Source organism: Gadus chalcogrammus, chromosome 17 (assembly GCF_026213295.1).
Source record: "Gadus chalcogrammus isolate NIFS_2021 chromosome 17, NIFS_Gcha_1.0, whole genome shotgun sequence".
Taxonomy (NCBI): domain Eukaryota; kingdom Metazoa; phylum Chordata; class Actinopteri; order Gadiformes; family Gadidae; genus Gadus; species Gadus chalcogrammus.
The window spans coordinates 15,461,365-15,477,354 of NC_079428.1; the positions used below are offsets into that span (position 1 = coordinate 15,461,365).

At 42.6% G+C, this 15,990-nt stretch overlaps 1 protein-coding gene across 1 annotated transcript; it reads left to right on the forward strand.

The window, feature by feature from the left end:
- Nucleotides 1-5,616: 5,616 nt before the first annotated feature.
- On the forward strand, nucleotides 5,617-6,189 carry LOC130406838 (putative nuclease HARBI1). Its single transcript, XM_056612494.1, has 2 exons — nucleotides 5,617-5,742; nucleotides 5,816-6,189. The coding sequence occupies exons 1-2, from the start codon at nucleotides 5,622-5,624 to the stop codon at nucleotides 6,181-6,183; spliced, it is 489 nt and encodes a 162-aa protein (XP_056468469.1). The 5' UTR covers nucleotides 5,617-5,621; the 3' UTR covers nucleotides 6,184-6,189.
- The last annotated feature ends 9,801 nt before the right edge of the window (nucleotides 6,190-15,990 follow it).

Consider the following 15,990-nt stretch of genomic DNA (forward strand, 5'->3'; position numbering starts at 1 on the left):
CCTCGAGCATTCTCCAACTTTTTTTTTGTTGCTGCTTTTTCATTTTCTGTCTTTCTTTTTCTTGCCTTTTTAAAAGGATGAACCGGGGCAAGTAACGGTGGCAGTGGTAACTTCTGTTTTTTTTCTTCCATCGTGTTAACGTTGTAGGCTCACTAGTTCTAGTCCACTGTCATGAACTAAACTACGCTTTCTTTGCCCTCCGTGAACACGCTCAGGCCGGCTCAGGCTCGTACACAGAGGGGAGAGAACGCGCAGGCTTGTGATTGGTTCTTTAGATTCGGGTACAATGTCTCCGATTGGTAAGCATTTTAACAGGTTTATAGCAGATACAGAATTCGGTTTTTTTCCGCTTCTTTTTCATTGCCCATAAGTTATTTATTGCTGTCAGGATGTAAAAACCAATTTCAACAACATATTAAAAAGTGCATATCACTGGAATCGTACAATATGCCTTTAACTGCTTTTACACCTAGTATGTTGTATAGTCCAGTGTTTTATGGATAAATATTCATAGCATTGCTTCTATGTAATGTATTGCTTTAAATGACGAGGAATGATGTGATGTTGTAGGGCAGGCTATAGGCTACCGGGTCATATTGCTGTTGGTTATGATTAACGTGATGATTATGTGCTGCGCGAATAGAGGAAATATACGTACTGTAGGCTAATAATAATTGTGCCCCCCTATGCATTTCATATGCCCCCCTTCAGACTCAGGTCTGGCAACGGGTCTGGCTAGGAGTAAGTAAAAATGGCCCGGCGTTTCTAGTGTTAAACATGAACGGTTGAGTACTCCAGCTCTAACCATATCATACCACCATCAAGGAGTTTAACACTATTAATTTAATTTAAGAAATAGAATAATAATAAAAAAGAAACACATTTTTTAAACTGGGGAGTCGGACCATTGAATTTCTCAGGGACCCACCCAACTCGCCACCTGTGGGTCCCGGGGACTCACTACATTGAAAACCTATCAACATCACTGCACTTGTGCGATTTAGTTTGAAACCACCTCGCGACTTTCTGCGTTGTCATGGTTACCCCACACTCTTTCTTCAGTGAGAGCCAAGAAAGTAAAGTTGAGTAATGGAGGATTTGAGGTTACCTAAAAAGCAGAAGAGACTGGACCAACAGACCAAAAACCATACGCAGTTTTTTTCAGACAGTAAGTAACTGTTGATACCGAGCTTTGAGCAAGCAAATAAAACGAGTAGCCTCGTAAAAGCAGAATATTAAATATAGCTCATGAAGGTCAGTCGCTGTTCTTTTGATAAAATGACATGGTTACGATGCAGGCAGCACAGAGAGAGAAGGAGAGAGACAGGCAGGCTGAAAGCAGTGGCCAGACAGGGACATGCTCTGAACATGCAGGTGATCAGGTGAGTCATTTGAATGTAAGTAACGTTATTTAACGTGTTGGAGAGGAGGTAACGGACAATTTAAGGTTACTTAAAAAGCGGATAAAACTGGACCAGCAGCCGAGCGTACACGTTTTTTTTTTCTCCAGACAATTAGTTGCTTGATACCGAGCTAAATGTGTGAGCAAATAAAACGAGTAGCCTAATTAAAATATGACTCGCTGTTTTTTCTGATAAAATGACGTGTGGTCACAATGCAGGCATCACAGAGAGACAGGCATGCTGAAAGGGGCGGGGCAGACATTACATTATTACACTATTCCTTTAGATGTGAATTCAAATGGTCAATGTAGTCCTCGAAACTATGTTCTAAATGTCCACATTTTCATATATAAATATAGAATTGTAGGCAATGCACTTAACAAATAATAATAAAAAATTGGACCCCCCCCAATGTCTAAACCATGGTTACGCCCTTGCTGATAATATATCTCAATGAAGATCCCGACTCCCTCTTCAAAGAATACCTGGTAAGTTTCCGTTTCCCGTGTATTACATAGCGGTGTTCACACCTACTTCCCCACACTACTAATGAATCAGATCAGTTGCAATATAAACATGTACTTTGCGATTTATATGTAAATGACAACTGAGATTGTTTCAGTAAAATATTTCTCAATATACATATATAATTTTTTTTTTTTTAAATGTTCACAAGTATTTCTAATGCACACATTATGTCTGCATTCAATGTAATACAAATATATTTGTTATAGTTGCATCATGGTCCGTTTCCACAAACATATCCTCCATATATTTCAAAAATTAAGTTTGAATAGATTCTTTGCACACTGTGGAGTGTCGCTGCAGACGAACTGTGAGGCTGGTCAAATCTGATAACATGCACAAAGATGTACCTCTATTTCATTTCATTACACCACTCCTTTAATACATGTGCATCTTAAAAATTATATCTTGGAATTTTTTTTAAGTAAAATTTAGTTCAATACAAATAATCCAACACATTTCAAGCCTTTTTTTGTTTTGTTGATATGGACTCACCCGAATCAAAAAAGACTTGACTCCAAATGATATAATGTTAGATAAGACCCATCTGAAAAAAGGGACATTTTGTATTTATGAATTCATTACTAGAATATTTTCAGATTGAGGCTGGGATGCTCAAAGTTAAAATGACGGTTAAACACAGCAGATAGCTGAATGTGAAAACAGCAACACAGAAGAGAAATTGCACACAAAATGAGATTATCTTAAAATAAAAAATCACTTTAAATGTTCCTCAGCTCTCGTGTACACAAGTCGACTCTCAGCACTCGCCCCTGCACCTATATTTGCCATGTTCTTAATCGACAGCATAGATATCTGCGATATTCACTGTATTCATCAATACATCAATATTCATCATTCCTGTTTGTTTGAGGTTTATGTTATTTCGAACTTGGCTTTACATAGAAAACTGTTTTTATATAAAAAGAATGTTGTGTATTTTTGCTTTTCAGCCATCTGCTGCTGACGATGCAGAGAACGACATTGTCGACAGTCATGGGCATTCACACAGTCCGTCAGTTTGAGGAGCCAGATGACATCAGAGTAGTCATTGAAGGAGTGAAAGTCCTCCAAAAAGTCACAAGTGCTACAATGGCTTTCATCATGCTGTTTGGGCTGATCTATGCTCTTGATCTCAGTTTCCCAGACAAGCTGAAATACACTTTTGAGTTTGTCCAGAAAATACTCGTGAATCTTGATGGAGACAGGCTCAACAAGAAAATACAGTAGTTGAAAATCAAGCTGTTCATGTGAAAGGAGGAACGGGTGACAAAGAACACTGGGACTGACACTTCATTCACTGCATATATACTGTTATACATTTCTGTAATTTAAGGCTTCCGGTTGGAACATAAGTTCAAAAGAAAAAGTAAAAAAAAAATATTCACAGTGACAAAGGTTCACCATTGTCTAAGGAGAGCTCTGGGGTCTCATTTATAACCGTTGCGTACGCACAAAACGGGGCTGAAAGTTGCGTACGTGACTTTTCACGCCAAGGTTGTGATCTATAAAAAACTAACTTGGCGGGAGAATGTGCGCAGCCCTAACTAAGCAAACTCTGAACCATGCGTACGCATGGTTTGGAGGAAAAGGAGATTTGGCGACACAGATGGTGTGGTGGTGAACTGAAGTCAGACTGAAGAAATGTAGAGGGAGTAGGACGATTATGTTTTATCATCCCCCTTCATAAGTTGAATTTCAACCCGTATCATGTGTTAAATCATAGTATGGCCTAATCAGAATAATTTTAGCCAATTGCGTTATTTCTCAGTTATAGCTCCAGAAACATCTCCTTAGAATCGAAATTAAAATTAAAATTCTCTATATGCCTATTTAATCCCGTCACTCCATACTGTCCACTCCCGGATCGCAGGAGGAGAGGACGGCGCGACTGCATGGAATAAAGCATCTGTCCAACATGTGTCAATCACATAATATTTTTATGTGACACTGTAAACACATTATCATAATCAAATATCAATTAAATCCCAAGTATGGAAAATCAAGCCGCACCCTCATCACAATTGTTATATTATAGTCCGTTCCTCTTGATGCTTTTCATGAAAAATCAGGCATTCAAAAGGGGTTATATTCAAGAACATTTTACGTGGGTGATTACAAACTGATTAACCAAGCTGTTCTCGGTCAGTCTTATTAGCGTAACCCTATAAATACAGCGGTGAGCCCAGTGCGTAATGCTGCACCATGGCACTGCTGGAGGACCATGCAAATGGCATGATTCGGAGGGAGAGGGTCTTCAGGGACCATAACGATTTATTGGCCCATGATGATGACTGGCTAATGAGCCGTTTTAGATTCCCTAGAGCTATGCTCTTTGATCTATGTGCTGAACTGGGTCCAGCATTGGAAAGGGCACCACGCAATCCCGGTGCAGACGCAGGTCCTCACCACTTTGGGGTTCCTGGCAACTGGCTGTTTCCAACGGGAATTGGCAGACAGGTAAGTGTTTCATATAGCTGCATCTTACAACGTGCTTTCACATTTAAACATAATTGTGCTAATTTTGTTTTGTTTTCCACCCTGTAGATCCGGTATATCAGAGCCATCCCTCAGTGCCCTAATGCCCAGCGTTTTAAATGGCATCATACATATGGGCAGTCGATACATAAGGTTTCCCTACACAGTGGAAGAACAGGCCGAGATTAAAAGGCAATTTGCAGCATTTCCCATGTCCGATTTCCCAAACGTAATCGGCGCAATTGACTGCACTCATATTGCTATAAGGGCTCGATCTGAACATGAGTTCGCTTACGTCAACCGCAAGCACGTGCACACTATTAATGTTCAAGTTATATGTGACAGGGCTCCAGAGTGCGCCTAGAATTCGGGGTAGTGCGACCAAATATTTAGTTTGGGCGCACCGGTGCGACTGAAAATGTATCTGGCATAATTATTATTATTTTATTTTTTTACAGAGCAGTCTATTCATAATATTGTAATAGATAATAATAATATTATAATATTGATTAGACAGCGATTTATTAGATACCTAATAAACCGTTGGAACACGCAAGACCGGTAACAATAGCAACGCCGGTAAACAAACCCGCAAAGCCCAATCCAGGGGCCTGTACTACGAAGCTCGATTAGAGGGTTAGCGAGGTATGTTGAGCTGAAAGCCTGGGTTAGCTGTACCATGAAAGTCGATCTCTTTAAGCGTCGCTGTATCACCATTGTTGCTCGCAACCAAACCTGGTCGGGAGCAGCTTTTCAGCGAGTCTACCCGGAGATAGGCTACTTATATCGGCGTGCGCAGCTTCCTAGCCCCTACTCCGATAATGGCGTCACCATTTGTGGGCGTTCCCATGGACCACGGCGCACTTATCGTACAGGCGTCTCTCTGGAGACAGAGGGTTTTTCGGGACAGAACCGATCCCTTGGCATTGTCTGACGATATTCTTTATGAGAGATACAGATTCGGCATTTATTTAATGGTCAAAATATTATTAATCAATGGCGTAAATATCGACGGTGCAACCGGTGCAGTTGCCACCCCCCCCCCGTCAACAACTCAGCCCAAGGCAGGCACGGTTCAACGCCCCTTCCCCCCCCCCCCTCAACAACTCAAAACTTTGGTGCACCATAAATACGTGCTGGTGCACCCAAATTAAAACTTTAGGCACCAGTGCACCCAAGGAAAAAGTTAGTCTGAAGCCCTGATGTGATACCCATATGAACTTTACAAACATAGTGGCACGTTGGCCTGGTGCAACACATGATTCCTTTATTCTGACGCACAGTAGTGTAGGGAACAGACTACAGGCAGGCTTGGGGCGGGATGGCTGGCTTCTAGGTGAGTTTATTTTTTTTAAAGAGGAATGTAACATTGTGGTTCTTGACATAACTAATGATTTTCTGCATTGCAGGGGACAGTGGATACCCCCTGAGACGCTGGCTCCTCACCCCAGTTTTGAACGCGCAAAGCGCCGAGGAACAACGATATAATGAGGTCCATGGCCGTGCTCGTTCAGTGGTGGAGCGCGCAATCGGCCTCCTGAAGTGCCGGTGGCGCGCTCTGGATGTGTCGGGGGGGAGGCTTTTATACCAGCCTGCCAAAGTGTGCCGCATTATAAGGGCTTGCGGCGTGCTGCACAATTTGTCCCAGAGGAACGGCATCCCTCTCCCCCCCGACCTCCCTCCCCCCGAGCTTGACCCGGAGGCCCAGCCCCCTCCGAGGCAAGTCGGATTTCAACAGGGTGCAAGAGTACGTGCGGATGTCATGCAGCGTTTATGAAATGAAGACGACTCAAGGTTCATTTTTTCACCGTATCTTTTAATATGGCAATTTCGGTGATAACATTTCGAATCTGCCCCATCTCCTCAGTCAAGTTGTTGACTGCAGCTATCGTTTCCCTCTGTAGCTGCAGAACTGCGTCTGTGAGCACCCGACCAGCGGACTGACGCTTGGTGCTGGGGGTGGGGGCAGCCGGATGACCTGCGGCCGAGGGCTCCAACTTTCGTGTCAATTGGTGTTAGGTCAGGAGTACTGGGTCCCCCTCCAGTTGCAGTCACGCACTGGCGGTGTGAGGACAGCCTCTGCTTTGCACCCACCTGTAATTAATGATCTTCACTATACGACCAGTAAGATTTGAGCAATTAATTATAAACAAGTGCTGTGCGTGAGGAAATAAAAATGTACCTTTATGTCGGACCACTTCTTTTTCAATTCAGGTACTGTGTGCTCCGTACCACTGACAGCGTTCACTGCCGCAGCAACATGTTGCCACTCATTCTGTTTTTTAATGTTGGTGATCCCGATCCCGTGACCGCCGAACAAAATTTATTTTCGGACCTCCACCTCACCCACAAGTGTCTCCACCTCAACCTCCGTGAAGTTTCTATTTTTGGCTTTTCTCTGTCCTGCCATAGTTTCCAACAAGACATAATACCGGCATCTGAGTCTCTTTTATATGCAGATCGCATTCATGAGGTCATTTGCATCGACCATTTATGGTTAAAGAGGGCGGAACGTGAAGTTGATTCAGCTGCGCACAATTGTAGTCAGTATGTGATTTATAAAGCAAAGATTGCGTACAGGTGTGCGTACGCAGTGTTTTATAAATCTGAATATTTTTTGGCGCACGCAAAACTTGGCTTCTGGGCGTACGCACATTTTTAGTAACGATCCCACTCACAGTTTTATAAATGAGACCCCTGGTGATTTTTAACTCCATTATTGTTTTCCTGAGGGTCACCCCATGTTGAGGGAAGCTAAAAACCTACGGAATAGCTATAACACTAACCTATGGGGGCAATGTTACATAGGTCTTGGTATAGTTTTCTGATTGTATTTAGAAGCCCCAAAAGCGGATAAAGCTTGCCCCCATAGGTTAGTGTTATAGCTATTCCGTAACGCCGGCAGCCAGTGCAGATCTCTGGCTTGGTCGACTAAATTTTCGTCTGGTTTTTAGCCTCCCTCAACATGGGGCGACCCTCAGGAAAACAATAATGGGGGTAAAAATCGCCAGAGTTCTCCTTTATCTAATGAATCCTGAAGGAACAAATACTTTATTATCAATATATATTTACTACTTTAGCTTTTATTGTAGTCCAATTGTTGTCCAAATGTTTGCGTGCATGAGCACAGTTGTATTTTGAGCATGTTGTATTCAGAGCTCTATTGACCTTTTGAGGACCTTATTGAGGAATTACTATTACTACTACTTGCTTATTTTGAGGTCTTGTTCGAAAAAAGTAATCTTTTGGCTGCACTGATGATCCTGTTCGGTTTTAATAAAAGAACCTCAAACAGCTAATGTCTCATGTATGTTATATTGGGGTAGGGGGTAGAAGGGGAGGGGGGGATTTTTGAATAATTCCTTTCCAATGAACCATATATTTTTAGGTTGAACAAACACAATTTATTTTAACTACTTTAATAAAATTACTTTTATTTACCTCTCTTTGTTACAAATATGTAGTGGTAACTCAATCTAATTTCATTAGATAGATGAATTTAGTTTCAGCTGGACCAACTTAAAAAGGAATTGGTAGATGAACTCAAATACATTGTACTGAATCGATGGACTTGTTTTAGGTTAGGGTAACATATTTATTGGATGGAAATCCTGACCACAATTTAATTGAGTTCATCCAATGAGTTGTTTTTTTTAGTTGAGCTTTGCTCGAAATCGTTCCCTATCGCGGATATAGTGCACTATATATGGTGCTCGCCATTTTGTGGTGATGTTCGAATCCTCACTAATGAAATGAGCTTGAAATACCCAAAATGTTAGTGTACATATGTTGTTCCCTACGTGTTACTCCCGTATACCACAATGCAATGTGTTCGTGTTTTTCCGGAGGAGAAGAAAAAGCTGAATAACCGCGAAAACAAATACATTTAATGATGGAGTCTCCGGCTTTCGTTTCGAAGTGTCAACAATTTATTTGGGATTTAACGTAGAAAATGTAACATTCAAAATTAATAAGAGAAACCTTGTTCAAGGAAATGTAACATTCAACATCAATGCAACCTCCAGCTTTCCACGAGAGTGCCCGGTTTGTTTACATGATGTGGGCGCATCTGTCTGCGTCGCACAACTAACCGGCGCATTTACTGACGCAAATGACGTTTAGAAATGTTCAGCGTAGTTTGTTCGTTCCCTATGTAGTGCACTATATCATGAACACTATAGGGAATAGTGAGTGAGTGAATGGGGAACAATTTCGAACACAGCTCATGTACCACAGCTGTGACCCGGAAATGGTGCAGCGGGTAGTCATGTCATTTCGCCGTGCGAGCAGACCGGTAGGTTTCCAGCCCCTCCCCTCTCCTCTCGCAGCAGTGAGTGAATACGGCAGGTCAGCGCTACATAGTATGTTTTCCACCTGTGCCAGTTAATTTAAATTACAATTTGCGGGGCTTTTTAAGTTGTAAAAATAGCTACCACAGCGCTGTTTTTCGAAAAATAAAAACATAGAAAAATTAAAAATTAATTATTAAAAAAAAATTATCGCCTTTTTATCAGCAACTTGAGACGATCGACGATGGAATCCATCTATCGTCGATAGAATCGACTATCTATTTAGGGATCGGCCCATCCCTAAATGTAAGCATACAGCCGCAGCCGCCACCCCACCGCCACTGGCATCCAGAGAGACAACCATCGGCGGGACTCCATCGGATCTCTGCCCTGGAGGAACCCGCCACTCAACCAAAGCTGGCAACATTTCCAGCTACTGTCATAAGTGGGAAATCACGCTCATTAACATAAGATGGTATGAGCAATTCAAATGGATGGAATACAGCAAAGACAGTCTTTTGCAGGGCGTGTAGGCATTTTACGGATATGCAGCACGCAGTTTACTTCTATCAGAGATGGCTACAGGAACTGGCAACGTCTCAGAGAGGCCTACGACAAACACGAATCAAGGAAGTCGCATGCTTTTGCACAAACTAAACTAAAAGCATACAGCGACAGCCATGCACCGCAAAGCCGCGGGACAGTCATTTGTGGAACGAAACCGGGAGCATGTTAAAGTTGTTCTTGATATTGCCATGTTATGTGCCAAGCTAGATATACCACTGAGAAGCCACAGGGAAACTGAGAAGGCACTTAAAAGAGGTCATTTCCTAGAGCTCTTCAACAATATTTTGCCATACTTGCAGATGAGTACAAAAACTTAGCTAAACGTGAGCTGGTTGCTGTGTGTGTGCAATTCCTTCACGGAGGTGTCATCAAAGAGCGGGCAGTGGGCTTTGTTGCGACCCCAGACTTGTCCGCAAAAGGAATATCAGAGAAAATTCTGGAGGTGCTTGAACCACTAGAATTGGATCCTGCTCTCTGTGTCGGGTTCTGTTTCGATGGAGCATCGGTCATGTCGGGGCACAGGGGAGGGGTTCAGGTTATTTTGAAAGAAACATTTCCAAAAGCCATCTATGTACACTGCAACTCGCACCGGCTTAACTTAGTGCTTTGCACCGCTGCTAATGCGTTCAGACATGTGAGCACATTTTTGGACATTGTTAATATATTACAGCTGTTTTACCGGGACCCACCGGCGCTCTTGCTTGATGGAGATACAAAAGGAAATGCATCCCAACCAGCAGGCTATGGAGCTGGAGCGCTCATGTGACACCAGGTGGAGTTCAAAATCGGGGTCAGTGCATAAGATATTGCAGTTGCTTGATGTATTACTGGAGGCTCTGGCTGGCTTTTCCGAAACCAGTGGACAAAATGAAAATAAAAGCAGAGCAGCTCCGGCAGCAGATGCAACTTGTGACTTTTGAAAACAGCGATTTTGCCACCAAGGGCCTGCAGAGCTCAACACTTTGGGTGACAGACTGTATATCACTGATTGAAACACTGAAAGCTACATATGCAACTTTCTGCGAGGATTCGAAGGGTGACAGAAGAACTGATGGAAAAACATGAGATAACTAACTGGGACGTGGTTGCTTCTCGTGAATTTACTGGGCCGATTGCTCTGTCGCTAGCTTAGCCACTTTTTAGAGATTAACACGGGTTTAAACTCGTTGGTGATGCAAGAAGTCACGTGACGTCTTAAGGTGCGGCCACACCAGACGCGTATCTCGCGTACTTCGCGTATAAAATCGCCATTTTTTCCATAGGGAACCATTGGTTTACGCGCGTATTACGCTCTTCACGCGTATAAGCAACATTTTACGCGTGTATGAGGCGCGTATATTTACGCGCTATACGCGCGTATATCGCGTACATTTCAAGAGTTCAAAAAATTGGACTTTTTAAGCTCATACGCATGACGATTAGCCGCGTTGCCCAATCAGCGTTGAGCTTGACCCGACGTCACTGGCAGAGAGTAGTGAGCTTGGACAGAAGCATACGGCCGACATCTTTCTTTATTCTGTGTGGAAATAGTAACATAGTTACGCCATTAAATGCTTTTATGGAAACATTTCTAGCGAGAAATGTGCATTTTACTTTCATAATGTTCGCTCGGTGAATGTGAAGGATGTTTGGTTTGATAGTTATGACGAAGAGGGAACGCTCCGTTCACTTGCATGGACTTTTTACGCGAGATACGCGTCTGGTGTGGCCGCACCTTTAAACTCCATTGCTGTGTCATATGTACTTGTGGTTTAACCTGCAACTGCGTTTTACCTTGATACCTTGTCTTCAGAAAAATTCACATCAGACACTAGAGGGCATATTTTGTGCGAATTAGTCTAACCTCGCAACAGACGTGGTTTTAGAGGAGACTAAACCAGTTTGCAGGATGAAACAAGGCTCCATCATAACCAACACACACACAGAATTAGTTTTATGAATAATAGGTATGATACATTTACACTTATTACACCAGGTAAGCCTTCAGTACAATACAGGCTACAATATAGGAGTTGCTTAAAGTGCCCAACTAAAACTCTACAAAGAACAGATTATTTGTATGTAAAAAAAATAAATGAACGCACGGAGGATCGTACCATTCAACGAAACATAAAAAGGTCAATGCTTAACTAAAATGGTCCCAACTCTCCTTCTCCGAGAATTGAAAGGCGTGACATTACCCTAATTACTCACATAGGCCTATTAGTTTGTCTTCAATTAATTAAGTAATTGAGTTTGCATACACACACCAAGAGAAAACAATGACAAGTAATTGATTGACGTAGGTGAGGGCAGATTCCAGACTCAGATTTCTACAAAAAGTAGCCTAGACTATTTCATAATCTATGTCAACAATATAAGCGTTTTTATTATATCAAACGTCATTTTACATTCCCATTAAGTTTTTGTTGGTAATTATAGCACAAAATGCATACACCATGAAGTTAAGACTGCATCTGCTCTGGGGTATACTAGAAATCAGAGTACTTCCGGTTTCCAAGCAGTTTAAACCGAGTCAGCTAGGAATCAGCTGATCCTGTACGAGTCTTTACACAGCAATCACGTTCAACCTCGTGCGCAGCTGCGTGTTAAACTCCAAAACCTCAGTTTTAAGGAGTACGGTTTTAAAGCGCAGCACAGCTAGCGCAATGCTAACTGACAGAGCAATCGGCCCAAGCTGCCTTCAAAGATTCACATGTCAGTTCTTGTCACCACTACCAGTGTTACCAACTCTCGCGAGACAAATAGGCAACTCTCACATCAAAAAGAAGCCCAATGCCTAAAAAGGCGCCCAAAGCCGCTTTAACCTGTCGCAGCCTTAAAAGCATAGCCTATTTGTATAATGAGTGAAAAAAATTACCTTTCCAAAGCCAAAACTTACTTTATTTTTCAAGTTTTACAAAGAAGAAATCTAAAAATCATTGTACAAGACACACATTTGTGTGTGTGGAGAGAGAGAGAGAGAGAGAGAGAGAGAGAGAGAGAGAGAGAGAGAGAGAGAGAGAGAGAGAGAGAGAGAGAGAGAGAGAGAGAGAGAGAGAGAGAGAGAGAGAGAGAGAGAGAGAGAGAGAGAGAGAGAGAGAGATTAAAGTGGTTACTTGGTAACGGTGAATTATCAAATATAATTCACCGCCGGAAGTTGCGAAGTGCCTATGCAAGTGAACGGAGCATAAACAAAAATAATTGACAGCTGAACGTTGGGAAGGCCCATGCAATTGAATGGAGCCGTCTACAGCATTGAGAAGAGCTGTGTAATAATCCATAATAATGTTAATTTAATAGAAATGTATTTACAATTTTTAGTCAATACATTTGTGTAACATTTACATATTTATGTTACATTACTTACATATTTACATACATACATGTTTACATATTTAACACAGTCAGGATATTCTGTCGAATCTGCCTCTCTAATCATCCCTCAGGTTTACCTCAAGTCTAAATAGTTAGTTCAGTCACGTGATGGGTCCGAACAAGGAGGTGTTGTGGTTGTTGTGACTCACAACTTGTGAGTTGAAAAGTAAAGTAAAGTACCGCTTGAGAAAGTCATCCGACCGTCTCCCTGCTGTTTATTCTCATAAAGAGTGATCCACCTCCACATTCACCAGCCTACAAAAATGTGAAGCACGAGTCGCGTACAGAGACTGAGACTGTGACGTATGCTTCTCCAGTCAGGTAGACGGTGGCTTGCTCAAAGGGCTCAAGTGCTTGCTGTAGCTCCTCCAGGAGGCTCCACTGGTCAGGTTTCATATCCAGGTAATGCTTTGCTGCATTGGTGACCTCTGGGTCGGAGAGGGTTGCGGTTACAGGCCACCGCTGCTCAAGGAGGCGTTTGATCATATAGTAAGAACTATTCCATCTAACGGCTACATCCTGGGTCAACTTGTGTTGAGCTGTGCCCATTTGCTCTTGTTTGAGTTTCAACTTCAGGGTGGCAACATCGCTGCTATGGAAGTACCCGGCGAGGCTCCTTGCTGCCCCAAGTGCCTTGTTGATGCAGGGCTCTTTCAGAGCATGGTTGACGATCAACTGGGTGGTATGGCCAGCACATCGAAGTGAGGCAACGCCCTGCCTCTCTTCAAGGATTCTAAGGGCTTTGAGCACATTAGCTGCATTATCGTGGACAATCGCCAGGACATCATCAAGGAGAGAGAAGTCAAACTTCTCGGCAACCTCTTCAATCCAGCGAGCAATATTTTCTGCAGTGTGTCGGTCCTCAAGGGGCTTCGTGCACAAAACAAATGAGACCATCTCCCAGTTGTCGTTGATGTAGTGGCAGGTCACTCCGAGGTATGCCTCTGTGGCAATACTTGTCCAGGCATCTGTGGTGAGTGTGATTTTTGAGGACCTCTTCTTTAGGTCTTTCTTCAGATCTTCATGAGTATGTTGATATGCCTTCTCCAACTGCTTTGTGAACCACTACCTAGAGGGACATTTGAAGCCTGGGCAGGCATATTCAATCATGTCTATGAAGGCTTCACCCTCAACAAGAGACAAAGGCCTCATGTCTTTGACGATCACCTGTAAGACAAAGAAAATGATTATTAATAACAACATGAACATAGCACCTTTCATAGAGCCATATGTTGCTTACAATGTAAGAAGATTAATTATTAGACAATCTAAACAAGGACACAAAGAAAAGGGCCAAGTTAACTGAAGAAACACCCATAACCTAGCTAATAAATATAGGACACAAAAAATGGACACAGCCTTTCCATCCTAAAAGATGCTCAAAGCAAACAACAGTGAGCTAATAATTACTTACTCTCAAGATCTTTTTGCTCAGTTCAGCTGCCTTCTGTGGGGTGCATTGTGTCTCTTTCCCAAGGTAGGACGGCAAGGTTCTTTGCTTTGTCCTAGATAAAAACAAAAGCAATGCATATTAGAACAACAGCTATGACAGTGGGGCATTTTAAATCTACTCTTAACCTCATTGCAGTGCTTTGCTATGATTAGTTTATTTGAATGCTATCGTGGCTACTTTTAAAAGTAATGTTATGTCCAACAATGCATTTGATCATCATGGCTAGCCTAACGCAGCAGCTGTGTCTCTGTCTGTGTTGTTTTGTAACATGGAAATGGCCAGGGGTGCACGTAACAATTTTGATCTGGTTACAATGCAAAATACAATGCAATACAATACAAATATAAAGTTAGGAACGCTAATAAATGTAATTTGTAAAATAAGTGTTATCTGTCTTGTCGCGCTCAATGAACGAGTTTGCGAATGTTCAAGAACCTTCCACGTCATTCGACGCGATCGCCCGACGCGATCGTCTGTTGCCAGGCAGGTTTGGAATGGATTACTATGGATGACGTAGGCCGGTACAATTTTCGCCCCCGGTACAATTTTAACGTGACACCACCAACCCAGCACGAACAAACCGCACCGCGCAGAGCCCAAGCCACACAACACACCACACAAACATGAAATTAATTTAACCAACGTTGGTACTTACTTGCAATCGTCTCCATCACGAGTGACAATGGGGTGCCTCCGTTTGAGATGCTCCAACATAGCCTTCGTGCTCTTGTGATATGCCATATCCATTTGGCAAAGAGTGCAAATCACAACACCTTTCCGTTTAGGACTCATCTTGAAGTATTTCCATACTCTTGAGGATTTCGCGCGCGGACATTTTCCTTTATTTTGACTTTCGTCCATTTTTCAATTATTTTTTCTCGTATGGTGAAAATCGTCACCGTAGAAATTTGGCATCGAAAATGTTTTGACGTTGACGCGTCGCTACGGCTCTACTGGACGCCTTAACAACTTGACACTTTTGTCTTTTGAAAGACAACTCATTGACAGTTCGGATTATGATGACATAATCAACTTTTTCAACTCGAAACCTAGGAGACTCTGCCTTGTGTAGAAGCTCCGGAAAGACTGGGTTTTTGTATGCTGGCCCGCCGTGGCATTATTGTTGTTTCTGAAAGTTTTTTCTGAATATTCATCCGATTCGTTTGATCCAGTTATATTCATGTAGGCCTATGGGTTGTAGTCACTTTATAACGTGAGCTGTGGATTTGTGATTTTATTTTGTTATTATCCTACATCTGCCTATGTGATATGACATGAGTATAAGGCATATTAAAATACTACAGATTCGCAAGTTCTCTCCACTTAATAATTTTATATAGGTAGGCTATATAACGCCGGGATTCCACCGGACGTGTTATGGCCACGGAACGGCTGCGACTTCTGCCCTGCGTGCATATCCACCGGGCGCGTTACAGCAGCGCAGCACTGCCTTGTGAGCCAGCCGTATTCACGCAAGATCACGCGATAATCCTAAACCTAATGTACTCACCTTCCACTCCCAAAACTACTGCAATTAAATGCCACGCTTTGTCCTTCCGGCCATTGTCCTTATGAAAAGGATTATTTGGTAAATAAATGACTTCATGTTGCTGAACTTCGACAATGAGTCTCTCGTCGTCCATGTTGCCGACCCTCTGAGACCTTTTGATTGATTGACTGCTGACCTGGTGCCACCGGTCATGACGTAATCATTTTGATGTGAAGTTGTGATATGCGACATGAGCATTGTGTTTTATTTAGAAAATTGACCGGATGCTCTATGGCTTTTACTTTTTCACTTCCTGCCCGGCTCGATCTGCTCTGTTGAAATTGACCCGGTTCAGCAACGGCTCGTGTCAAAGATAGAAGTGGTACGGAATGATAGCGCTGCGGAGAATGATAGCGCTGAGACGTTTCG

Coding starts and splice junctions, on each gene's coding strand:
- LOC130406838 (XM_056612494.1), top strand. CDS start 5,622: ATGAACTTTACAAACATAGTGGCACGTTGGCCTGGTGCAACACATGAT. Junction 5,743..5,815: donor GCGGGATGGCTGGCTTCTAG/GTGAGTTTATTT, acceptor TCTGCATTGCAG/GGGACAGTGGATACCCCCTG.